The 27412-nt window shown below is 37.6% G+C and overlaps 1 protein-coding gene across 7 annotated transcripts in view; it reads right to left on the bottom strand.

Moving 5' to 3' along the window:
- Window positions 1–4036: 4036 nt before the first annotated feature.
- TMEM67 (transmembrane protein 67) overlaps window positions 4037–27412 on the bottom strand; it is a 77513-nt gene continuing 54137 nt past the window's right edge. For 3 of the 7 annotated variants that reach the window (XM_019822882.3, XM_045049908.1, XM_011291396.4), the window contains 7 exons: window positions 27327–27407; window positions 26717–26833; window positions 23358–23474; window positions 23149–23253; window positions 22501–22603; window positions 18397–18539; window positions 15886–17139 (listed from right to left, as the gene is read on the bottom strand). In XM_019822882.3, the coding sequence (XP_019678441.2) occupies window positions 17059–17139; window positions 18397–18539; window positions 22501–22603; window positions 23149–23253; window positions 23358–23474; window positions 26717–26833; window positions 27327–27407 (747 nt within the window). In that variant the 3' untranslated portion in view covers window positions 15886–17058. Of the gene's footprint in view, window positions 4580–5065; window positions 5771–12841; window positions 13384–15885; window positions 17140–18396; window positions 18540–22500; window positions 22604–23148; window positions 23254–23357; window positions 23475–26716; window positions 26834–27326; window positions 27408–27412 lie in introns of those variants that run through there. The other 4 variants (XR_006592556.1, XR_006592557.1, XR_002151932.3 and 1 more) reach the window with 4 other exon arrangements.

The raw sequence follows: 27412 nt of genomic DNA, 5'->3' as shown, positions 1-27412 counted from the left end.
AGCTTTAGCTAAATGATGGTTCTCATCATTTAGATTGGAAAAGACAAGAAACTCATTAAATGTTTGTGGACGGAAGGAAGTGTCAGTTGGTAAACAAGTTGCACAGTGCCTTAAGGCTACTACCCTGTAAAAATAGGGGACTGGGCACACAATAGGGAAGAAACGTCTAATCACTTCTTTCTGGGGCTCAAGTCCTGCGGCTATATCATTCGGGGATTAGGCCAGGCAGGGCTACCTTCTTTTATTCTCTCTCTGGCTTCATTACAGGACAAAGCAGGGGGAATTGAGCATCTCATAATCTGAACCCGAGGTGTGAGGAAGAAAGCTGGATGGGGCAAAAGAGCAAACAAGAGGTAGGTCAAAATCAAGAATGGAGGAGATGAGAGGAGGCCGGACGGACCTCTGCAGTGAGGGCAGAGTGGGGTCTGGAACACAAGGTGACCACGAAGGATGAATGAGGAAAGTGCTCTCTTGCATCACCTTCTGGTATCCAGGTGTATGTGGACCAGATAGACCTGCTCATAAACTCTGCTTGTTGCTCTTCTAAGGGGTTTACAATAGATAATAACCAAAAGGTCTAACAATAGAAGATGGGTTGAAAAAATGTTTACAAAAGATTATGGTAGGGGAGGAAAAATAATTTTCCCTCTCCCTTCTGAGTTCTTAGCTAATACACCTGAGATAAAAGGCAGATCAACAAGAGAAAAACAGAATTTGATTAACATGTATACTTCATGTATACGTGGTAGACACCCAGGAAAAAAATAAATAACTCCCAAAGGTGGCTTAGGATTCAGGCTTAAAAATCAATTTTTGAAGAACATTTAATCACATAGGAATATGTTTATTCTGTGTAGCTTTTTTTTTTTTTTAAAGCAGGCTACAAAACAATGCAATACACCTCCCAGTATGGAGAAAAAGTGCAAGTATGATATATATCATCTAGGATGCAAAGAAAAATGTCTGGGGGAATAAGTGAAGGCCAAAGTAATCTGTGGTTATCACTAGTGCTAGGATTACAAGCAGCATTTACTTTCTTTTCTTCATGCTATTCTGTACTGTCCAAAATTTCTACAAGGAATATATATGATTTTGATGATCAGAAAAAAGGTTTAAATACGTAGGAAGTGTGCGTTAGAGACAGAGAACAGTGTCCTAAGGGTCAGAGGTCACCATGAATTCCAGGGATGTGAAAGAGGTATGAGCAGCTATTTGGTGGGCAAAAACCCAGATTCAGCACTGAGGCCTGGATGAGACTCAAGGGTCCATGAGATTTTACTGTTATTTTTCTATAGCAATTTAAACTGTAATCTGCCTAGCAGTAAAGGCAGCTCTGTTTATCTTTTGATAATACAACATGAATTTCCCTATTGGCAGATAAGTTTCTCCTGTATAGCTAATATATATGCACATATTTTTGCATGTCTAACCATGTCATTTGCATATAATTTAAACCCATAAGTGATGTTTATAAGAATTCTGAGCCATACACTTCCCACTCAGCAAGCTAAGTGAACAAATTAAATCCTGTCTCTATTAAACTATTATCAGAGCAGCAGTGGCTGTCCTGAGGAGGTTGTAATCCCAGCTGACCATTGAGGATTTACCAGTAACCTTGGGCCTACCACAGAACTGCTTAGGGCCTCAGTTTTGTGATCCACGAATGAGGGTGGTAAGCTACTATTTCTAAGGACCAGTGAAGTCTATGATTTGGGGATTTCTTTTTCCCCATGGTAAGACTTGACAACATCTAAAAACATAATGAAGACTGAACACTCTTTGAATACTAATCATTTTTATTCCATATGTTCCAGTGAAAAGGAACGATGCTATTTTAAAAAGAAATGTCTGAAGCTGCTTATGCATTCTGGAAGACGGAAGAGACTAGGCTGATCTTTTGTTTGCGAAATACCTGGAGGGGGCTTTTGGTTATAAAAGGTGATTTCTGCAAGGCATTTTTCAGCAATATGTATTTTGACAGAGAACTGAATTGTTCTGTAGGTAGAGAGACTGTGGGTTTGCCGTGGTAAAAGGAAGGGGTGATTATATTAGTGGAAGTGTCTTTTCCTTCCTTCTACCCTCCATTAGACCCCCAACCCACTTCAAGTAACACACAATCTAAGTAGAAGCAGCGTGCTTCTAAACAAAATAATGAAATAATACCTTTAACCCTAACTTCCAGTCAGATTGTTCTCCCCAGACCCCTTTGTCTGTATAACAAGTTTGAGAGCCACTCCTGGCCGAAGGAGACCGTTTGGAAATACTGAGGACTTGACGAAGAGGGTAAAGGAGAGAAGGGTCCGAGCAGAGAGGAGAGCAGGAAAGACTTGGCTGAAGGGCTCCGAGAACAACAAGGGCTGGTATTCTGCTTGGAGTTGTTTTCTATCTATGTGATGCTGTAGCCCATCCCGTTATTCCAGACCTTCAGCAAAAGCTTACAACATATACTTGTCCAGTGTTAATAGTTCTGTGGGGGGAATTAAGGGGTCCTTATAGGGTCAAACTGGTAGGAGCAAGAACTATGGCTGCAGGAGGGAAGAGGAGAAACAGGAATTTGGCAGAAGCATTCCAAGTGAGAGGCGACTTGAAGATCATAAGCCAACCTACCTCCCCCACACTCTGGTCCTCAGCTGTGACACATAACACATGCACGTGAGCACATGCACATACATGCTCATGTGCAAACATACACAAGCACATGCACACACTTGTGCACCCCCTACTGGGAAGCTTAAAAAATACTGGAAAGAGGCAGGACTTATCATAATATACGGGTTGGGCTGGAAGCTAATCATTCCATCTGTGTATTATAGGACAGGGTATTCTGAGAAGGTTGGAACACTGGTGAATGGCTCTCATCTGAATGTGTAATTCTTGACAGAGAACACATTCTTGTTACATTAGTAAAATTTAGCCTCAGTTGGCTCAATTTTTTTCTTTCTTTCTTCTTATTTTTATCTGAGAGAGAGAGAGAGTGCGCATGAGCAGAGGAGAGGGGCAGAGGGAGAGAGAATCTTAAGCAGGCTCCATGCTCAGCACAGAGCCCAAACACAGGGCTTAATCCCATGACCCTGGGATCATGACCTGAGACGAAATCAAAATTCGGACAGTCAGTCAGTCAACTGAACCACCCCAGCACCCAATTTTTTTCTTTAAAAGAGAGTAGTGGGGCACCTGGGTGGCTCAGTGGGTTGAGCGGCCAACCTTGGCTCAGGTCATGATCTTGTGGTTCGTGAGCTTGAGCCCCGCATCAGTACAGAGCTTGCTTCGGATCCTCTGTCCCCCCCTCTCTTTGCCCCTCCCCTGCTCATACTCTGTCTCTCAAAAATAAATAAAACACTAAAAATAAATAAATAAATAGAGTAGCAACCTTCATTGTAGTAGAAATCACTCCAATTGTTGGCAAAATTTTCAAAGTTTGATTTCTATTTTAACCCCTTGCTTAGTCAGCTGAGCTTATTCACATCTTGAACTCACAGAGATTCCTCAATCTGGCCATTCCTTCAGCCCCAAGGACCTTTGTCTCTCCTGGGTCCTTCTCAACATCCTTTCACTTGAAGGGGGCCCAAACAAATGCCTGATCCACCCGTATGGGCCATCTCCTCTTGTCATTGGGTTTTTTTTTTTTTTCATTTAAATGATTGAATTTCAGTATCAGATGGTGTGGATGCTCCCCCATTTGGAGTGTGTAAAACTAGGAACACTTAACATGTGACTGTGACAGAAGCAAATATACCAGATGTGGCTTGGGTTTCAAGGATCTGTTTTTATCCTGATTTACTGTTAGTTTCCATGACCACCACAAGTTGAAGAAAGGTCCAAACCTTTGTATTCTTACTACATTATCACATGTAAAAACAAAGTTTAAAGTACAAGGTCATGAAATGATTCTTTGGGCCAGCACTTTCTCTGGTTATTCATGAAGATATGCAAGCAAATGCTTTTTGGGTGTGGTGATTATAAGTGTGTTAACAAGATGGGGGGGGGAATATTCTGTTAGCAACTGGTACAAGAATCCCTCCCCCCCCCACCCCCACCGGGAGAGCTTGCTTCATTAAGAAACGCCGTTCCTGCCTGAGATAAAAGGTGGGTCTACAGAGGCTGGAGTTTGGCTTCTCACACCACAAGGAGCTCCTGGGTGAATCTGGGAAGAAGGGGGAGAGAAGAAAGAGAGAAGGAAACAGATAAAATGAGAGAGGAGATGTTGGGGGCTGTGTCTTCAGAAAGTTAAAAAGAATCAGAGAATGTTTGGGGTGATTGCATTTCTTATGGAAACTTGAAGAAGTTCAGAGGAGCCGACCAGCTAGCTTCTGTATAGTCATAGGGAGAGGGTGGCCCGGGCTGCACTGGAGGGACGTGACCGGCCTGCTCAAAGGGAGACTGAGGAATAGCCTAGTGAGCAGAGGCTGTGGTGTTAGTGCAAGCCTGAGTACTTAGAAGTGAACTGAGACGGTCAGTGAACGATATAGATGGAGAGCGAACAGATAAATGGGATCTTAGCGGTTTTGATGGCAGACTTGAGTGACAGAGTTCCAAGAAGAGAGCTTGTTTTCTCCAGCAGGGACATAAGAGACAAATCCTGGTAGGAAAAAGAAAAAAACATGTCTATTGTCTATTCTTCAGTGGAGTGCAGGCATTCCTGGAAACCACATCATTAAGTGGACTGCTACAGAATAGAACCTATTGTCACCCTAGGAAAAAGATTATAACAGAATAGCATCCTGACCAAGAACTCAGCATTGCAGAAACCATAAATACAACCAACCACATGTCATAAAAGCAAAGATAGGTATACATTCATATAACCACTTAAAACTGTAAAATTATTCTTGAGTTCTACAAAACAAGCATAAATATACTCAGTTTCATAAAAGACTCCAATATGCTATAAAGCGAATAGTTGTAAAAACTAGTATAATAAATTTAACATGGAATATGTTAGTTGTAACAATTAATTAAACACTTAAGATTTTCTTTGCCTTCTTAGTACTTAAATGAAGTTTTATGGCATAAGTATAATGTTTAATGGGGTTATCCAAGAAAGTTCGAGTTAATGCTTTCTTTTCTCTTGCAAAATGTGTCTGAATTAAGCAATGCTGCTGGAAGTCAGTCAATTAATCAAAAGTTCCTTAAGGAACATGGCTGATGCTCCCCACCTATTATTGTTGCTACTGTTGAGGGTATTGATGATAATTCTGGCACTAAATAGCATATTTATAAGAAAGATACAAGAGTAGGTGTCTCTACTGTGTCATTGGATATTGAATTGTAGATGGTTACATATACCTCTTAGGACATTCTGGAGGGTACCAAGTGGAATTCACCCTTTGGTGTAATTAATTTGGGCTGACTGGGAAGTATTTGTTTAGGAGTATTTTATTAGTCAGGATTGCATTAGGCTGCATGTAATAGATACCTGTCTACAAATAGGGGTTTCTCGTTCCCAGTAGCAAGAAGTTGAAGCAGCCCTGGGCTGATACACCTGCTCACGATAGTCATCAAGGACCCAGTCTTCCATAGTTTCCCGCTCTGCATCCTCAGGACTGAGCTCAATATGACTTTTGCACCTCCAGGTGTCATGACCACATTTCCAGCAGGAAGAGGGGAAGGACAAAAAGTATGTGCCAGCTAAGTTTTTTATGAGGAACTCAGCAGTCTTTTCAGAAGCCCCATCTAGTGCACTTCTGCTTGTCTCTCGCTGACTACCATGAAACATGGCCACCTACACAGTGGAAGTTGAACACATTCCATTCCAAATGAAGCCAGCGTTCTGAAGAAAAGAGGTGGAGAATGGATATTCTATAGGCAGCTAGTGATATTCTTCTGCAAGCTGATTTATTTTAGGATAGCAATTCATAGTCTTATGATGGCATACTCTATATCACAGGTCGTGTTCAAATGTCAAGGTCAGTAACATTTTTCTCACATAGACTTAGTTTAAACTGCTGTACTTTTAAAATTTTTTAAAAATGTTTATTTTTGAAAGAGAGAGTGAGTGTGAGGGGGAGCAGAGAGAGAGAGACACACACAGAATCTGAAGCAGGCTTCAGGCTCTGAGCTGTCAGCACAGAACCTGATGCAGGGCTCAAACTCACAAGCCATGAGATCGTGATCTGAGCAGAAGTCGGACACTTAACTGACTGAGCTACTCAGGTACCCCAAACTGCTGTACTTCTTATAAATCTTGCCCACCTGCCCTTTCAAGATTATTATCTATCATTTAAAAATATGAAAAACCATATTTTAGGTGAAATGACTTGTCTGAGGACAAATGGACTCAATATGAACATTGTCTTCATCTAACATTTCCCATGTAGAGAGTTATCAACTGTGGATCCTGGAATTAGAGAGAGAAGATGGCTTAGAGATCTTTGGGACTGCACATGATGGGACGAAGTCCAGAAAGCATAACTGGTTTAGTCAAAGTCTCCGTACTGACAGAGATAGGACTAAAGTATGCTAGACTGGAAGGCAAAAGGTATTCCTGTCTAGTATACTTTCTGCCTATTTCTAGTAAACATATGCCTATTAAATATGTATCTCAACTTTGAACTCATTTCTTTCATGAGGAAGAAGAAACAAGTCACAAAGATTTCACTTGTTCTCCATCCGCTTCAGATTCTTTCCTAAACCACTTCTTATTTACAGGACCCCTCAGGACAAACCTAATAACAAGGTTTGTCACTTTATGGACATAAACACGTACGTCATGGAATAAATGATATTTGCCCAAATGGTAGAACTATATAACTAAAAGCCTGGTATGGTCCAGTTAGTCTGGAATACTTGAGTTTGTGCTGTGTGCAAGGCAATTTGCTTTAGGTGTTTTCAGTATTTCAGTTCTTGAGGCTTACCATCTGGAGGCAAACAGACACCCTTCTTTGGTGTTGTGATTTTTGCCTGGGAAGGTTTTATGTGCACGCCCAAGTGGCAGACTGGGAAAGGACCATGGAGGCTGTGTGGTCTATCCCTTCTCCCAAGGCAGGTGACTCCTCTCCATACCCCAGACTTATTGCCATTAGTCATCTATAGAAAGATCTGAATGACAAGTAGCCACTATTATTTAGGCAGCTCTAAATTATCATAAAGTTCTTCCCTCTCTTAAGCTGAAATCTATTGTTTTTTAGCTTCCATTTATTGATCCTAATTTGTACTTAGGAGTCATATGGATGTTAACTCCATCTTCCATGAGACAAATATTTGAAGAGAGGTATCATGGTCCTGGTTAAACTTCTCCCCAGTTCCTTCTATTTTTCTTCCCTGGGACAGCTCTAGATCCTTCAACATCATCACCCTCCAAACAGCCCAATTCATCGGGCCCCTGAGAACCAGGTACATTGAGAACTAGACACAATACCATGGGTTAGATGTGGGCAGCACATAAGAGGACCGTTTCTTCCTTTATTTTGGGATTGTGGGTACTCAACTAATGTGGCCATAAATTGTATTAACAACCTCATCCCAATGTTGTTCCGTATTGCGCTTGTTGGCCTGTTGAAACCATTACTCTTTTTTTCTGGAACGCTGTGGTCGGGTCAGTTCTCCTCCTCTGGATTTGTGTATCTACACTTGCCTTGGGTGTACTACAGAAGCATTCAAATAAGCAAAACATGCCACATTAATTCGTTTTGTGGTTGTCACAATAATAATTCAATCACAATGTTGTGCTACACTCATTGTGCACTTAACCTTTCCCAGGTAACTAGCCAGGATTATCTCCTTCAATCCTTACAATGGCTCTCTTGAGAGAGGTATTACCCAGTTTTGCAGATGAAGAAGAGGCTCATAGAGGTTGAAGCTTGGGCTTACAGTCACACACAAAGAAAACGGAGGATTCGGATATAGATCCCTCAGAATTCAAAGCTTTTGCTCGGAGCTACAATTCTGCTCTGCCTCTTTATCTCAGCATACAAAAAACCCAAAAATGTGGCTAAATGAGGGCTCTTCCCACAGATGTATAGTATTTAAGGAGAGAAGACAGAATTGGAGAAATTGGTTTGGGATTCTGTTTGGGTTAGGGTCTAAGGTAGATACTCTGCAGCATAAAATCTCATAACCCTTTACCTCCTGAGGGTCAGAGGGAAAATGACCTAGTAATGTACAAAGTAACATTGAAAATGTCCATTTCATGAGTCTCCCTGGCAGCTGGGCTCCTACGACAGAGGCAGCTGAAGAGGATACATTTATTAAAACATTGGGAATCAAAGTGCCATGCAAACACTAGGCTACAATTATTTCTGTCAGAGCAGACTTGAGAAGAAAGTTCAAAAATGACATAAGGGGGAAAAGAGCTCTATGATTTGTTTTTAAACTATTTTTTTTAATGCTCTGGTAGACTAAACAGCTGTTTTTTTTCCTGCTGCATCAGTTCTGTCCCTCAGCAACTCACAGCAAGAGTGGCTGCAAAAGAAAATGGCCAATGTGAAAGCATGATCAGAATAATGGCCAACCCCCAGCAAGGAACAGACCTTTCCCAAATAGGATGAGGGCTTTGGCTTTGGCTTCTGAGCTTGGTGTCTCCTCCCCCTACTATGTAAACAGTCCTTTGAAACAGTATGACCCGATGGTTCTGAGAGAGACTCCAGAAAATGAGAAATGTTCATTGCATGGAACCACATTTAGCTAGCTAAAACTAAAACAAAATGAAATCTTACTCTGGTTGCTGCAATGAGGAAGGCCAAAGCCAGGAATTAGATGGAAGCAAGCTTTTTTCTTGCTTTGTATTTTTTACTCTAAACAATACTTTCTTTATTGTTGGTCAGTTCTGTCAAATGGCTGATCCAGGACCTCTGTAAATGAGGTTGCTCCTGCCACAGGGCCTTTGCACATATCTTTCCTTCTATCTGGACATCTTCACCATCATTCCTACCTCATCATCCTGGCTGACTTACGCTAATCTTTCATGTCTTGGCTGAAATGTCCTTTCCACGTTTTGTGCTCTTGTACCTTGTAGATTTTCTTTTTAGTGCTTGTGACAGGCAGAATAATGGCCCCCCAAAGATGTCTACATCCTCATTCCCAGAACTCGTAAATATATTACCTTACATGCTAAGAGGGACTTTGCAGATATGATTAAGGATTTTGAGTTGGGCATTATTGGGTGGGCCCAGTGTAATCACAGGAGTCTCTATATATTTAAATATAAATATTTAAATATATGCAAATACGTGTATTTAAATATATGTAAAGTATATATGGCTGTATATGTAAATATATATTTAAATATAAATATTCTCTCTCTCTCTCTCTCTCTCTCTCTCTCTCTCTCTCTCTCTCTCTATATATATATATATATATATATATATATATAAATAAAATAAGTAGTTTCCACACCCAACATGGGGCTTGAACTCACAACCCCAGGATCAAGAGTCACATGCTCCACATCAAGAGTTCTTGTGCTGGCACAAAAACAGACACATAGACCAATGGAATAGAATAGAAACCCCAGAACTAGACCCACAAACGTATGGCCAACTCATCTTTGACAAAGCAGGAAAGAACATCCAATGGAAAAAAGACAGCCTCTTTAACAAATGGTGCTGGGAGAACTGGACAGTAACATGCAGAAGGTTGAAACTAGACCACTTTCTCACACCATTCACAAAAATAAACTCAAAATGGATAAAGGACCTAAATGTGAGACAGGAAACCATCAAAACCTTAGAGGAGAAAGCAGGAAAAGACCTCTCTGACCTCAGCCGTAGCAATCTCTTACTCGACACATCCCCAAAGGCAAGGGAATTAAAAGCAAAAGTGAATTACTGGGACCTTATGAAGATAAAAAGCTTCTGCACAGCAAAGGAAACAACCAACAAAACTCAAAGGCAACCAACGGAATGGGAAAAGATATTCGCAAATGACATATCGGACAAAGGGCTAGTATCCAAAATCTATAAAGAGCTCACCAAACTCCACACCCGAAAAACAAATAACCCAGTGAAGAAATGGGCAGAAAACATGAATAGACACTTCTCTAAAGAAGACATCCGGATGGCCAACAGGCACATGAAAAGATGTTCAGCGTCACTCCTTATCAGGGAAATACAAATCAAAACCACACTCAGGTATCACCTCACGCCAGTCAGAGTGGCCAAAATGAACAAATCAGGAGACTATAGATGCTGGAGAGGATGTGGAGAAACGGGAACCCTCTTGCACTGTTGGTGGGAATGCAAATTGGTGCAGCCGCTCTGGAAAGCAGTGTGGAGGTTCCTCAGAAAATTAAAAATAGACCTACCCTATGACCCAGCAATAGCACTGCTAGGAATTTATCCAAGGGATACAGGAGTGCTGATGCATAGGGCCACTTGTACCCCAATGTTCATAGCAGCACTCTCAACAATAGCCAAATTATGGAAAGAGCCTAAATGTCCATCAACTGATGAATGGATAAAGAAATTGTGGTTTATATACACAATGGAGTACTACGTGGCAATGAGAAAAAATGAAGTATGGCCTTTTGTAGCAACGTGGATGGAACTGGAGAGTGTGATACTAAGTGAAATAAGCCATACAGAGAAAGACAGATACCATATGGTTTCACTCTTGTGTGGATCCTAAGAAACTTAACAGGAACCCATGGGGGAGGGGAAGGAAAAAAAAAAAAAAAAAAAAGAGAGGTTAGAGTGGGAGAGAGCCAAAGCATAAGAGAATGTTAAAAACTGAGAACAAACTGAGGGTTGATGGGGGGTGGGAGGGAGGAGAGGGTGGGTGATGGGTATTGAGGAGGGCACCTTTTGGGATGAGCACTGGGTGTTGTATGGAAACCAATTTGTCAATAAATTTCATAAAAAAAAAAAAAAAAAGAGTTCTTGTGCTTCACCAACTGAGCCAGCCAGTGACCCCTCACAGGAGCCAGGCGCCTCTTATAAATAAGAGAAAGGCAGGAAAATGTCCCAAGGAGTCTCCATTTGGGGAGATTTGTAAAGGAGGCATTACATACTCTGGATAATGGTTTGATTTTTTTAATGGATTTAAATGAAAACGTGTATTTCATTAAAATGAGGGGAGAGAGATTCCATAATAATTAGGTAATTCGTTTTTTGTTTCCCCCTTAGGCATGACCTGTTTTATGACCCTCTATCTAGGAGATCAATGAAAGTGTATTTCTATTTTTAGCATTCAGTTCCCAAACCTGAGCTGAAAACCTCAGCACTACATATAGAGTAGTACACGTTATCATCTGGAGCACGCGCAGTCCCCGGCTGGGACAGTGGAAACGAGGAGGGGTGCAGAGGTAGTGAAGAGAGGGGAGAAGCAGCACGACATTTTCTGGGCTCGGCAGCCCCCAGCCTGCACGCTCATTGAAAACCGGGGAAGGGTTTAGTGTGCGCTCTACTGCCATCTGCTGCCAGCCGTGGCTTCAAACACTGAGTAAAGACTGGTTTAAAATACAAAGAAATCCAGTGGAAAGTTACGGATAAAGACTGATCCCCTCTACTTTCTATCAGACACATAGCATGAAAGTTCATTTGCTCCATATCGTTAGGAACACTTGGTGTTTTAATTTTTGTAATTTTAGACATTTTTGTGATTCTGCCATGATATCTCACTGATTTCATTTTGCATTCTCAGGATGACTAAGGTTGAGCCCTTTTAAAAAATATTAATTTTTACTAAATACAAGAACTAATGCCCCTCTTAGCTTGTTCGGGGATCAAAGCCGCAACGTCAGCGCTGTTAGTGCCACACTCTACCCACCTGAGATAACCATCCACCTAACTGAACATTTTTCATCTGTGCTTATGATCCTTCAGAAATCCTCTTTTGAGAGATGCATACTGCAGTCTTTTGCCCATTTTCCTTTTGGGTTTGTTAGTCTTTTCCTTATTGAGTTGATGAGTTCTTTATTCTGGATGGAAGTGCCTTGTCAGATAATATGTTTCGAAATTTTTTTCATATGGAGGCTTGCCTTTTCGTTCTTACAATTGTACCTTTTGATGAACAGAGTTCCTAATTTCAATGTAAATTGCAAATTTACATTTACATTTAATGGAAATATATGTAAGTGCAAATTTAATGTAAGTTGTAAAGTCCAACTTACCAATGTTTTCCTTTAAGGTTAATCTTTTCTGGGTCTAAAGAAATCTTGGCCTACAGCAAAGTTATGAATATATTGTCCTGTGTTACCATCTAGAGGCTTTAGCATTTAACCTTTCACATTTAGATCTACGATCTACCTGAAATTGATTTTTGTGTAGGTGTGACATAGGGGTAAGGATTCTAGGTTTTTTTTTTCTGTTGTGATATTCAATAGACCATTGAAAAAACACCCTGTCCTCACTGCACTGCATGCCATAGATCAAGTGACTGTGGGTCTGTGGACCTGTTTCTATATTTCATTCCAGTGGTCATTTGTTTATCCTGGGAAGATCCACAGCCATGTCTTTTTTTTTTTTTTTTTTTGGTAACAATAATGATAATAAATGCGAAGTTCTTTTTAAAGCCCACAGACTGCTCTGTGTTGGGCAGTTTGTCCACCACTACTTCTAGCACTCTCCACAATGTCACAGTGTCCTAAGGCTGGCCCCAGAGAGACTAACCCGGGTCTTTCTTTCAGAATTAAATATGAATAGGACTTACTACTGCTACTTCTACTACTACATGGTAACACTGGCATAGTATTAGCTATGTGCCAGGCAGTCTCCTAAGCACTGTATACTCAGTAACTCATTCAATCTTCCCCGAAACTCTAGAGGTAGGTACTATTATTCCCTCTTAAGGAGCAGGAAATTTAGTCACAGGGAGGTAAGTAACTTGCTCCAAATCATTCAGCTAGTAAGAGCCAGGAGTTGAGTACAGTGAATTTGGCTCCAGATTCTGTTGTCAACCACTACCCTTTGCTGCTTGTCTTATAGGCAATGCTTTTTTTTTTTTTTTTTAAATGAAACATGATATGCCAGGCAACAGACAGCAGAAGCACCAGTCTCCTAGCCCATGGACCACCAAGTACTCCAGGGCAATTTGACTGTGGAAGACGATCCTTTCATGCAGCCTCTGTCCATTCACTCACTCTTTGGGGTAAAGTATTCAGCCGGTAAGCTTAGCTTGGTTGAACTTTTTATACACTGTGGCGTGATGTAAAAATCTTTCATGATACAGCTCCTATTTTCCTTTCCAACCTCATCTCCTTCTAAAACCCCCAAATGTACTCTTCTGTGTTCTTTTACGTGATGGTCAGGTGGGGCCACAAGAAGAGACACAGGAGAGGCTCAGGAAAACAGAAGTTCTTATACTCACGGTCTTACAAACAAGAGCGTGCCATACCGTGCAGGCACCCACGTCACACGGAGCCACACGGGGAAGCACCAGTGCTGGTCAGGAGGCAGAACTAGAGCAAGGGGAGAGCCTAGGCCCCAGCCTTTATCCGTCTCTGTATTTCTGCAGGAAAGGCAAGGCAGGCCAGGGTAAACAGGATTGGCTAGCTGAAATAATCACTGTGGGCTCTAAGCTGTGGGGTGCTCTTTAGTTGCCTGGTACTTGGTCCTGAGATGATTAAGGCAGGATATTGCTTCCTGGGCATGTATGAGCCAGACAGGGGTATGGATCTGGATTGGTTAGTCTATATGTCAAAGCAGGCAACTTGCTATGCCCTTTGCTGAAATTCAAATCCCAGAAAAAATAGCCAGAAAAAAATTTAAGATGTCAAAACATCGTAACATACAGAAAAATTTAAACATATAAAGAATACACATATTCTGTATTCCAACTACCTGTAGTGCCCAAATGCTATGTTTCTTCATCTCAGAGTATACACTGTTTCTTGCTTTGATTGCCCTTGTCTTGTTAATCTTTAAATTTTAGATTAAATACCACTTTTCTCAGGTAAGAGTTCTAATGACAGCAGATGCACAGTTAAGAGCTTTCCCATCACACCCTGGTGGCTATAGCACTTTTCAGTTCCCTGCAATTATTGGTTAACACACCTATTTCCTCTACCAGTTCTAAGACCCTCCTGAGAGGCTGTGGAGTGGGAAGAGTAGAAATACTATTTGAATGAATAAATGAATAAATTAAATTCCTGCTTCCAACTATTCTTCTTTCTTCCTTCCTTCCTTCCTTCCTTCCTTCCTTCCTTCCTTCCTTCCTTCCTTCCTTCCTTCCTTCCTTCCTTCCTTCCTTTTTCTTTCTTTCTTTTTCTTTCTTCCTTCCTTCCTTCCTTTCTTTCTTTCTTTCTTTCTTTCTTTCTTTCTTTCTTTCTTTCTTTCTTTCTTTCTTTCTTTCTTTCTTTCTATGCTTATTTATTTATTTTGAGAGGGAGAGAGAGAGAAAAGAGAAAGAGAGAATGTGCAGGGAAGAGGCAGAGAGAATCCCATGCAGGCTCCATGCTCAGTGCAGACCTTGATACGAGGCTCGATCCCATGACCGTGAGATCATGACCTGAGCCGAAACCAAGAGTTGGATGCTCACCCGACTGAGCCATCCAGGTGCCCCTCTTCCCTCTTTTCTAATCTGTACCATGAACCGTATCTAAACATGGTGTGATGACACTTCCTTCTTGCCTTTCACTGATGGCTCTACCAGGGAGGGCCTCTTCCTGGTGAGGCTGGGGTCAGTTCCTGGTTAGTTACTGAGATCAGTAATCTGGGTTTTAATATTATGGAAATAATTTATTAGCAAGATAGAAAATATATTTGGAGGCAGGTGTTTTAAACTAAAAATTACAAAAATTCTAGTGTATATAGTTTCCTGTTATGTTTATCATTAAGATAAGGAATTAATCCTCACAACAAGCAGAAAACAAAGGGTATTATTTCCATTGTAGAGAGGCAGACTAAAGCTCAATGATGTCAAATGACCTGGTTTAAGGTCCCAAAGCCAGTAAGTGACAGAGGCACTCAAATTCTCATTTGAGTCCGGGGCTTCTGTTACTAAATCTGGAGCATTCTCCATTAAGTGATACTGTTCCTTGACTTATATTTCCCCTCGGCTTTTATTTGTCAATATTTATAGGCAACAAAAAAGGATACATATTTTGTACCTGCAAGCACTGAGTTAGTGGTCATTTTGAAGGCCTCTCAATCTAGTAACCAGTAGAGCCTTCTCAAAAGGGTTTGTTAGGACAGCAGTGCCAGAGAAATGAGCAAATATAAACATCTCATAACAGAGACTGGTCTGCAGAACTGTCAGGGACCCATGCATTTTCTAAGTAGGATACTAAGCACACAGCAGCTTGTAAAGAACCTCCAGGTGAACCTAGAGTTTGCTTCAGTATGAAATGATGAGGAGACTTATCAAATGTTTCTAGGTAATCAGTAAAACTGGGGATGTAACATGACAAGTACCGTAAATTGGTGCCACAGAAACGGACATAAGATTATAGAGCTAATGGAAAATTAGGCACCTGATCATAAAATTTAAATTGTGGCAATGTAGACAAAGGAATCAACAGCATATGAAAATCTGAACACATTTTTATGTATCTAACCGAAGTAAAAAGCAACACTGTATAAAACTAGTATAGAAAAATGATGTTTTAAAATGTTTTTTCTCTGTTTTAATTTATTAGGTGAGCCGACTCACCTATTGTCTGAAATTCCCATTTTCAAACATTCACATAAATATTAACTTCTCATGTGTGCAATGGGAGTTAAATTTCTTTCATATGCTTCTGAGCAAGGGGTTTTAAAAATCCAGGCTATTACATTTGTTTCTCTTTACAGGTTTTATAAAGGCATTCCTGTACTTTGACCCTTCAAAAACTAGTTTCAAATACTTGAAATACTTCAAATACTTCTTAGCCCTACTTCTTTCTCCTCAGTCATTCTTAAAACTCAAAGAAATGTAAAAGATTCAACTTTGGCAAAGGCTGGGGACCCCTGTCGCAATAGTATTGTATATTCCTAAATGTTATTTCATGAAATACACATTAATCAAACAGGAAACAGAGACACCAAATGTTTTATTCCATATGTTCAATTAAAAAATAGAAACAATATTTACATAACATTATATTTACGTATTTACACAGCATCAACATAGAAGGCAGTAAGAAATGATGGTTTGTGGGTTAATGATCATTATACTTGAAACATAAGATGACTTTCAAGTATACAGTATACAATGAAAAGGATTATTGAAGAGTATTTTAAAGAAAAAAAATTATGTCATGGGAAATTATTACTACATGGTTCAGAATTTACATTAAGTATATTTTGGATCCTAATTTTTTTTCCTTATTTAAAAAAAATACAAGTGTACTGATTTATGAAGCCTAAGTTTGCTTTCAATAAATCACCTTGTCAATATAGCATGATAAATTTACAGTTCATTATTTATAATCTTTAAATATAATGGAAGAGCACAACTTGGGAGTGCTCTTAAAATGTAATTTTTAAAATGTATGAAAAACTATATTGGGGAAAATGTCACACATCATAGCTTTGTTTTAAATGTAAGTGATAGTTAAGATATATACACGCTTTACGGGAAAGATTTCCTGACCTAACAATACAGGTATACAAAGGAATGAATATATACCATCTCATGAGATGCCTATTAATCCAAGAGTGAATTAGTCCATTGCCAAACAGGGTGAGAAATTAAAATGAGGCAAATTGAGTCAGCAATATACAATTTCAAATTTCTAAGTACTTGAAAATAGTTTTCAACATTTATTTACCATAACGTTAAGTAAAAACCAGAAACTCTTAAACTGAAAACTAGCCTTGAACTTGGAACTAAGTAATTTTGTCAATGTGAGAAAATGTAGGCAAATCCCAGTTTACAAAATTATCTACAGAGACAAATGATGGGGACTGCTATGCTGACAGCAACATGTAGATTTCCTTTGCCCTGTTGTCAGTTTATCTACTTTATGAACTGGTGAATTAAATACCACCACAAATGGGAAAACAACATTCTTCATTATATCACACTACATATTCACAAAGAAGTTATGTATCCACAAATTATAAAAATAAATCTTTCTTTAGATTAGAAAACAAATAAAAATAGAATAATTTGCATTAAAAGTTTTAAAAACTTTGGCAAACTAACCTGATGATCATGACTGTTTTTGCCACAGCTATGTTGTCTTTGAAGTTATTCACAAAATTAAATCAGAAATCTTTGATCCACCAATGTTTTGGATGCCAAATTCTTCTGTCCTACTGTATTACGTATAAATCTAAAAATCTGGAAAAAAATTAAAACAATTTTTATTAATGAAATTTTATATACAGAAAGAATGAAAACTATATACAGAAAGAAAATGAAATATGTATAACCAATTAAAATATCTAAATTAAACTAGCTAATTCTCTCAACTATTTATTTTCATGTATCGGGCATCTGAGACATGGTGACATACAAAATTATTTCAAGACTCTTTATTATCTTTCATAATATCAAAGAAGTGTATATTCCTATTTAGACTATGTTTTAATGAATTAATAATACAAATTTTCTCATGTTCATAGAAATTCACTGTCAAATATGTTGCAAGGCATCTTACCTCTAGCTCTAAAAGCTACGGAAACATCAACAGAACTGTTAGTGATAGAATTTGTAATTTTAGATCTCTGTCAAAGACTAATAAATTATGTATTACTAACTCATATACTTCCTTGGATATAATGGGGGAATATTTGAGTGACATTAATAACATTTCCAGAACAAATCTGTCATTTCTTAAAATCTCCATTTCAGGCTCCAAAGCCATCTAGCAGTTGTTTTTTTATTCACACAGGTGGAAAATGCATGAGAGTTACCATAAGGGGACTGTTCTGGGGCTGAGTCCTGAGCTAGATCACCCTAGTTTGCCTTTTTGTTATGTTAACATCTGGTGCTGAGGATGAATGGAACTCTAATTACCTCTACTTTTTTTTTTTTTTAATTTCAAGTTTTTATTTAAATTCCAGTTAGTTAACATATATGGTAAAATTGGTTTCAGATTCTAATTACTGCCGCTTCTGGCATCTAGATGATCAGCAATTTGAATATCTTCCTACTGGATTCCTTTTACATTTGCTCAAACAACTTATGCCCTCCACAAGACCCCAGTATTTCATTGATCCTGAAGGAGAGGGCTGAAATGTTTCTTCTTCTTTTTTTTTTTTTTGTAGGAATAATCATATTCTAAACCTTTATAAATTCCTTGTGAAAGTAGATACTGTTAGTCTCTGCTATAAAATATCTACTTCCAATGTATTTTTTAAAAAATTATTTTAAAAAAATATTTGTTTTAAAGTTTATTTATTTATTTGGCGGGGGGGGGGGGGGAGGGCGGGGGGAGTGGTGGTACAGAGCCCGATGTAGGGCTTGAACTCACAAGCTGTGAGATCATGACCTGAGCCGAGATCAAGAGTCAGACGCTTAATGGACTGAGCCACCAGGGGCCCCATCCAATATAGTTCTTTTAAAAGAAATCCAGTAAAAAAATTTTACAGTTACCTCTTGTTGTAGGTATGTAAGGAAGGCTGCTAGAACAAAATTTTGGCAAGCCAAATCCACAACACAGAAGAACAGCACATCAAAAATAAGAAGAGTGGCTTCATTTCCATAATACAGGACACTGCTGAAAGAATATCCTTCATCTATTTAAAAAAAAAAAAAGCAATTTATAAGATATAAATTAGAAACTGCAAAATGGAATAAATTTCTGGTGATAAAGTTTGGATATTTAAAAACAGCACAATAGAAACTAGCTGCTACTTGTAATACTTAATTGCTTTAAAAAAAATAAACAAACAGTATTAAAATTAAAAATTGCTAATCTCAAAGATTAGTCAAGGAATTCTGCTCATAAAAAGCAATTTTAACATTTGTACCAAGGGTTGGTCATTGCTTGTAATATAAGTGTATCGTCAATACCTCTCAAAGACCAGGTAATTAATATCCCTTATTCGTTTATATAACTAAAGCCCAAAGAATCTTAGATTCTTCAAGATAGAGGAAGTTAAAAAAAAAACCAAACCAAACCAGCAAGGACTGAATAGTGCATAGTGAGCTATAATTTGCGTCTTAAATAGAGCAGAGCTCTAAGGTTCTGCTCTAAGACCTCTCTCTCTTTTTTTTTTTCTTCCCCTCACTCCACAAGGAGGGGTTTGTTCTTTTTGGGATGTAAACACCCTTTTAAGATTCTGATGAAAGCTACAGACCCTTTCACCAGAGTGGGAAGAAAGTACATATATACAAATCTGGCACATAATTTCAGGGAGGTCCGGGGAACCAGCAAAGCTGTTCATGGATATCCAGTTAGGAACTCTGTTTGATACAAGGGGATGCCTGGCTTGCTGGTAATGTTCTTTTTGATCAGGGTGCTAGTTACAGGGATATATTCAGTTTGTGAAAATTTACTCCCCTTTATTCTATATCCTTACAAAATATGGACTTCTGTATACATATTATACTTGCATATACATTTAAACAAATAAACAAGCCTGCTCTGTATGCTCTTCCCGGTGTTCTTTCACTGACATCACTCCAGCAATGCCCTCCTTTGATGAGACTCCCGGCTATTGTGTGCCTTTCCTTTCTCCTGAGATCCAGTTCATTACATTTAATACCTCACTGGACATTTCCTCTTAGTTGTCCAGAAAGTACCTCAAGATACAACATATTCAAAACTAAATTTAGGGGCACCTGGGTGGCTCAGTCAATTAAGCGTCTGACTTCGGCTCAGGTCATGATCTCACAGTTCGTGAGTTCAAGCCCTGCGTTGGGCTCTGTGCTGACAGCTTGGAGCCTGGAGCCTACTTCGGATTCCATGTCTCCCTCTCTCTCTGCCCTCCCCCACTTGCACTCTCTTTCTCAAAAATAAACATTAAAAAAAATTTAAAAGAAAACCTAAATTCATCTTCCTTCCCTCCATCTGCATTCTTTTAGTGAAAAGCATCACCACCAACCACTTAGTCATACAAGCTGGAAATCTGGATAATTTTTTACCACTCTCTCTCCTCTACCTGTTTTTTTCCTCTTAATATCTCTGACAATCCTTTCTTCTTCTTTATCCCCATCATTACTGCTGTAGCTCATATTCTCATCATCTCCCAGTGAAGATGAAGATGAAGATGAAGATGAAGATGAAGATGACTGTATTGTTATTACAAATAGTAACATGACTACACTGGGAGCCATCCTATACCAGGCACTGATGCCTACCAGGCTTTTCACACATGATAACACAGGTATAAATACAACCTTAACACACTTTACTATTGCCAGAGTAGTAGAAATCTACCATCAGATTTGCTTAACACTTTTTGATGGCGCCCATGTTCCTTAGCAGTGGTTTCCAAATTGTTTTAATCATGGATCCCTATCAGAACAAAGTGTTAAGCATGCATTCCACAATAGGTATATTTTATTAAATACTACTATATATTATAAATTCTTTAAAATACAAATAAAAATGACTGAATCGCAAATATACAAATAGACATTTTAATGTTTTTTCTCATACCTTCACGAATCAACCACATCTCTTGTGAGACAAACATTGAAAAGATGTATATATATATATTTTGGAAACAACTGCTCTATAGGATAAAGTAAAACTCCTCAGGATGTCAGACAAGGATTTTGGGATTTGATCATCACCCTCTTTATCTTTCATGTACTCCTACGATGTCCCACTTCATACCAGGCTTCACCAATAAAATTCGTAAGTACTGAATGCCCTTTCCCCTTTCTGTACAAATGTCTTTGCCTCTCTTCCCCTGACATTCCTGTTTGACAATAGTAACTTTTTTTGTTTAAGATGCAATTCAAACTTTTCCATGTTGCTTCTTCTGGCTCAACTCCATGTCTGGTTAGATATTCCACTATCCTTTCTGTACTTGGTATATCCTGTGCCTGCAGAGCCTTCCATCCCAGCATCGCCCCACTCATACATTTGAGATGCCCACTAGTCTGTGTATCTGTGTATCCTGGGACTGGCACAACACATAATGCCCAATACTGCCTGAATAAGTGACATCTAGGCCAGGACACAGGTTACATCATTTCTATTCTAATGAACCCACATAAGAGGTTATCAGCCACATTAAAAGTGACATATATACCACATTTTTAAGATAAGAAACCAGGTTTAGGCACCATTCCTGTCACAGATAGCTGTGATTTTTAAGAATTTGGATAAAATAAAAAATTAAATGTTAAAACTAATCACGAATGTTATTCTTTAAGTGTTTCATTAGTTTTCCACTAACTGCAGATTCTCATAAAATCTGAATTTTATGTTCACTCTTGCCACTTTATTCAACATAGCATTGGAAGTGCTAGAGTAATCAGGCAAGAAAAAGAAATAAAGGGCATCTAAACTGGGTAAGGAAGAAATTAAATGGTCACTATTTGCAGATGACATGATACAACACCCTAAAGCCTCCAACCAAAAACCTCCAACCAAAAAATATTTTGAGGTTCCTGAAAATATTAAAAATAGAAATGTCATATGATGCAATAATTCCACTACTGGCCATTTACCCAAAGAAAACAGAAACACTAATTTGGAAATATAGATGTACCCCTATGTTTATTGCAGCATTATTTACGATGACCAAGATATCAAAGCATCCATTCACAGATTAATGGATAAAGAATACATAAATAAATATATATATTCACACACACAGTGGAATATTAGCCATAAAAAATGGAATGAGATCTTGCCATTTGCAACATGGATGGATGTAGAGAGAGTTATGCTACGTGAAGTAAGCCAGACAGAAAAAGATAAAAACCACATGATTTCATTTATATGTGTAATCTAAAAAACAAAACAAATGAACAAAAAACAGAATCTGATGGTCGGGAGGGGTAAGGTGGAGGGGAGGACATATGGGTGGAGGAGGTGGGAGACACAGGCTTCTAGTTATAGAATGAATAAGTCACAGGAATAAAAGATACAGCATAAGGAATATAGTCAATGGTATTATAACAGCATTGCATAGTGACAGATGGTAGCTACACTTGTGAGCACAACACAACATACAGATTTGTTGAATCACTATGTTGTATACCTGAAACTAATGTAACATCATGTCAGTTATACTCAAATTTTAAAAACCTGAATTTTATGTGTTTTACTATCTCTTTCATGTCTACCACTGATTTTTGAAATTCAGTTTTTTTACTTTCTTACAGAATAATGATCTTTTTTTGTATCTCTCTCACACACACACACACACACACACACACACACACACACACACACACGTGTGTGTGTGTGTGTATTTAAGTAGGCTTCACATCCAGCACAGAGCCCAGTGCAGGGCTTGAACTCACGACCCTGAGATCAAGACCTGAGCTGAGATGAAGAGTTGGACACTTAACTGACTGAGCCACCCAGGCACCCCTTTTATACTTTTGTTTCCTGCTATATGACATAATAAAATGGAACCTAGCAAACTACTATAATACTGTGAAGTTAATTAAGTTCATTACGTTTCCTTTGTTTTTATATAAAATTATAAAAGCAAAACAAATAACTACAAGTACTTTTTTTTCAAACTTTGAAAATAGTAATCAAGTTTAACAAAGGCATTTGAAGGATACCATTGTAAAAGATGCTTTTTTCCATTGGTTCCATGAATTCCATTCCAAGAATTCTTTCAAGAAGCAATTTATCTTTTATAAAGTAGTCCATTTCCTTATGAACCTAATATAAAAAGACAAAGTTATTTCAAAAACAGCAGTGAAATGTTTCCAAATTAATGTAAAATCAGGAAGAGAGAAAATGAAAAATGAATAGTAAGGAAAATATGTTCTTTAAAAAGATGGATTTTACTACACTGGGCTTTTTAACAAAGTTTTTCTTTAGAAATGTTAAAAATTTTAAATGTCTTTAGTAGTATTTAGGGCTAGATATACTTAAAATCAACTTATAACAAGCTTTTCAGGAATACAACCACAGCATATCTCTGTAATAAATAATATAGTAATACTTCAGTAACTAGCTGACACAATTGCAGTGTAGACATACTTCAAGGGAATTATCATTATGCTAGTAGAGATATAAAATGTCATTTTATTTTTATATAATGTAACTCTGTCTTTAAGCCACAGTATTAATTTTGACAGGCAAAAAGAGAAGGGTTCTAAGTCCACTGACTTAGGTAACTAAAGAAATCAATGACATTCCTGGTTAACTTCTTAAGAACTATATTTTGCTTCTAGTTTAAATATAAATGCTGACATACATACATGATCGATGAAAGAGCCAAGAAATTTATTCATAGTATGATATGCTTTTATACTCTGCTCAAATGTACTTGCCGATGAGCTCAATAGTCTGGCAGGGCCATTTTTCTAATGTGAAAGAGACAAAAATAAATGCAACACGTCTTACGTTCTTGGTTTTTAAGTAACATGAAATATTGACAAAATATACCTGAATTGTAATTTATACAAACCCTTGTTAGTGTCTCATGAATTCTGTCATAGTGTTGTCTCATCTGGCTGGAAATTGCAATCTGAAAAGTCTGACCGTCTGTGTTTGGTACCAAACCTCTCTGGCTACACAAGTTTTCCTGAAAAGTTAAATGATTTAAATAAAGATCATAAAATTTTTGCCTTCTCTCAAAAAGAAAATATACAAATTAAAAAAAAAAAAGTTTATTTATTTTTGAGAGACAGAGTGTGAGCGGGGGGAGGACCAGAGAGAGAGGGAGACAGAATCTGAAGCAGGCTCCAGGCTTTAGGCTCCGAGCTGCCAGCACAGAGCCTGACACAGAGCTCAAACTCACGAACCGCAAGAGCATGACCTGAGCCATAGTTGGACACTTAACTGACTGAGGCACCCCTAAAATTTTTCTTTTTGTTGGTATCACACATTACAAGATTTGGAAGCCAACTGAAATTTTACTGAAACTATATTTGAGACAAAAGGGATTCTGACATTATCCGAGGTTCCCACTCCCCTCCGGGTTTTACTAATTTCTTTGTTGTCATGCCTTTCAGCTCTCTGTATCATCTCCTTTACACTACTTTAAAAAAATCCATACTAAATTCATTATATATTGATATTTGCTTTATGATTAATTTTATTGCTCTTTAATGCATGCCAAAATGTCTAGTCTTAGATTAACTACTTTCATAATTATAATCTTTCTTGTTTCCTAAAAACTTTTAAAACACTTCTTTAATTAAATGCAATAAAAAGGTAGTGATACATGATTGAACGGTTAATGCCATGGACCAGATATCCATTTCAGGTCTCCTTGACACAGCCTGAATCCTGACAACCATAAACATGTGAAATTTTGCCCTATCCCACCCCTAGCTACTTCCCATTGATGCTTCAAGGTCACCTCAAGTCCTGCTTCCCTTCTCTTGCTTTATTTGCCTATTCCAGAGTTTAATAATCTTCTTGTCTAAATTTAATCTTCAAACATAACACTTGTTTTTCACAGACTGAAAGGAAGTCTACATGTAGTGAATTTTTCTATTAAAAAACATTTCTTTTTTCCTGATTAAAAAAGCACATGCTATTGCAGAGAATTTATAAAATATGGAGTAGCATAAAAAAGAAAGAAAAGAAAAAAAAATCACCTATGATCTCAACATTCAGAGATAGAAGTTTTGAAGGTATTTCATTTCCAGTCCTTTGTCCAGGGATATACATATAGATGGCATACAATTGGGATCACACTGATTTCTTTTTCTCTATGTCATTAAATATTCTATAAAACAAGATTTTTAATGTCTACCTAAGATTTCACTGTGTAGGAAGACCAATTGATTTAATATATTCTTATTTTTATGTATGCTTTTGGCCTTATAAATAGTCCCTGTGATAAAGACCCTCAACCTAATTAGCTATTCACATTGCTAATTATTTCCTTGAATTAGATTTACAGAATCAGTGAGTAAAAGATAATCAACTCTTAAAAAAATTCTTGGTATATTTATTTCCAAATGCTTTCCAGAAGATTTGTAAAAATTTATTCTTAGACCAGGAGTTTTACGGGTGCCCATTTCATCATGTCCTTGGTACTATTAAGTATTAGCTTTTTAAAAAAAGTTTGCTAATTTGAAGAGGGCAAAAATATTAGTTTTTTACATTTATTTATGAGCTATACATTTTTAAGAGATTTATTAGTCTCCTGTTCATTTATGTATTTAAAAATTGTCATTTTTCCATTGAGGTTTTAACTGTTCGCCTATTGATCTTTATGACTTTCAATATTGCTATCAATATCTTTGTAATATTTGCTATGAGAATTTTATCCTTATTTGCTATGTCTTTTATTTATATGATTGTTGGCTAGGTAAATATTCTCCATTAATTAATAAAGTAAAATCAATGAATATTCCGTTTATGATGCTTTCTAATTTTTTTTTTTTAATGTTTACTTTCTAGTGTAAACAGGGGAGGGGCAGAGAGAGAGAGGGCACAGAGGATCTCAAGCAGGCTCTGTGCTGACAGCAGAGAGCCTGACGTGGGGCTGGAGACCAGGGGCTGTGAGATGATGACCCGAGCTGAAGCCTGACGCTCAACGGACTAAGCCACCCAGGTGCCCCTGATGTTTTCTATTCTTTTTGCTTAGAATGTCATCTCCCAATCTCAGATATTCTTTTTTTTTACATTTAACTTTTCAATCAGGTGTTAATTTCTAATAGTTAACCAACCAGTTCACGTACTAAATAAATTGTTCTCTGAGACGTGCTATAATCATGTACTAGATTCGTACAAGTCACAGGTCCTTTAGTCAAAAAATCCTTTTAATTTTTCTTAAGTATTTATTTTTCTTTTTAATTTTATTAAGGAAGTGGTCTAATGTACACAGTACAGAGAACAAACAGTAAACCATCCATCACCCAACCCCAAATCTGTAAATACTTCTGCATGTATCTATAACTAATAAGGTCTTAAAAAAACAAACCACCATGCCATTTGCACATGTAATAAAATGAATCATTCCTTAATATAATTTAATATTTAGTCCTTAAATCTCCTAATTTTTCCCAAGGACTTTTTTTTTATAGTTGGTTTGTTTGGATCAGGATCCAAAGTCTATACATTGTACTTGATTATTTTGTTTCTAAATCTCTTCCTATGTAACAGTTCTCACACCGCCCACCCCACTTCTTTACATGCTCTTGATTTGCTGGAGACACTGGGTCATCTACCTTGTGAGCTATCCTGCATTCTACATATGGCTAATTCCTTCCTATGGTATTATTTAATTTATCCCTCTAGCTCCTCTAATTCCTGTAAACTGGCGGTTAGATCTAGAGGCTTGATTGTATTTAGACTTGATTTTCTTAAGCAAGGATATTTTATGAGTGATACTATGTACTTCCTACTGCATCATAACAGGAAGTGCATAATGTTCGTTTTCCTAATTTTTACTTGTAGTAAGATTGAGCCAGTGTGCTCAGATTGTGTCCACCTGATTCCTTGTTCTAAAGCTCCCTGTCAACTTACCCTGAACTGTTTTAGCATCCACTGATGATTGTAACGTATATACATTAATCCATCAGTCATTATAAAATGGTGATTTTCTAAGGTAGAATTTCTTTTAGTTTCTTTTTATAAGGAAGAACTTTCCCTCATGAATTCTTCGGTTACTCTGAAATACAGTTCATATAAGGAACTGTAAGATGACATTTGATTCTTTCCCTTTATTAATGTTCAGGGTAATGAATCAGTGCCCCAGCAACTTTCAAAAGTAATCAATGAGGAATTTTTAAAAATATTATAACAAATCCTAGATTAAGAAAAGAGAACCCATGTCTCAAATTAAAAAGATGTTAAATACTTTCATACCGCTTCTCTTTTAAGATTCATATTCATTTCTTCCATATTAGTATCTGCATGCCCATGTACTGATCTACCATGAATGTAATATCCAAAACATTTGTGGGATAACAGAAACACTGATATCTATAAAAAGAGAAGAGAGGAACTATTAGCAGCTCATCGAGAAAACAATGAAAAGTAAGTTTTTCTTAAAATTGCTTTCTTTCTCTCAAAATAAAGAGGGTTGAATTCTTGGAAAATATATAAACAGGACAATAAAGTAATAAAGGATAATTAAATAATTTTTTTTAAAGAACACAGAAATGAGATTGAAGATATTTTCCAAGAAAGGAAGAAATAGGATTGATATATGAAAACTTTTCAGGGACTCTGCTGAGTGAATTATTTGGTAGCATAAGGAATTCATAATTAAGAAACTGCACATGAAGAAGAAGAAACTAAGGCAGTAAACATTAGCTTGTAGCTCATTATAACTATCTCCGGAATTAACAATCAGTGGGAAATTGGACTAAAAAATCCAATCATACCAAATCACTTTTAAAGCCTCTCTTAATGTACTCATGACCTTTAAAAAGGGAAAAATAACAGTCGCAAGATAAAGTTAGAAAGTACTTACATTGCTCATACAGCATAAATCCACAAACTGTCGAATTTTATCTTCTATAAATCTCTCATAAAAGACAGCAAAGAACATGATCTGAA

Source organism: Felis catus, chromosome F2 (genome assembly GCF_018350175.1).
Source record: "Felis catus isolate Fca126 chromosome F2, F.catus_Fca126_mat1.0, whole genome shotgun sequence".
Taxonomy (NCBI): Eukaryota; Metazoa; Chordata; class Mammalia; order Carnivora; family Felidae; genus Felis; species Felis catus.
Note: the sequence above shows the minus strand (reverse complement) of the source record. Positions and strands in the feature narration are given on the sequence as shown.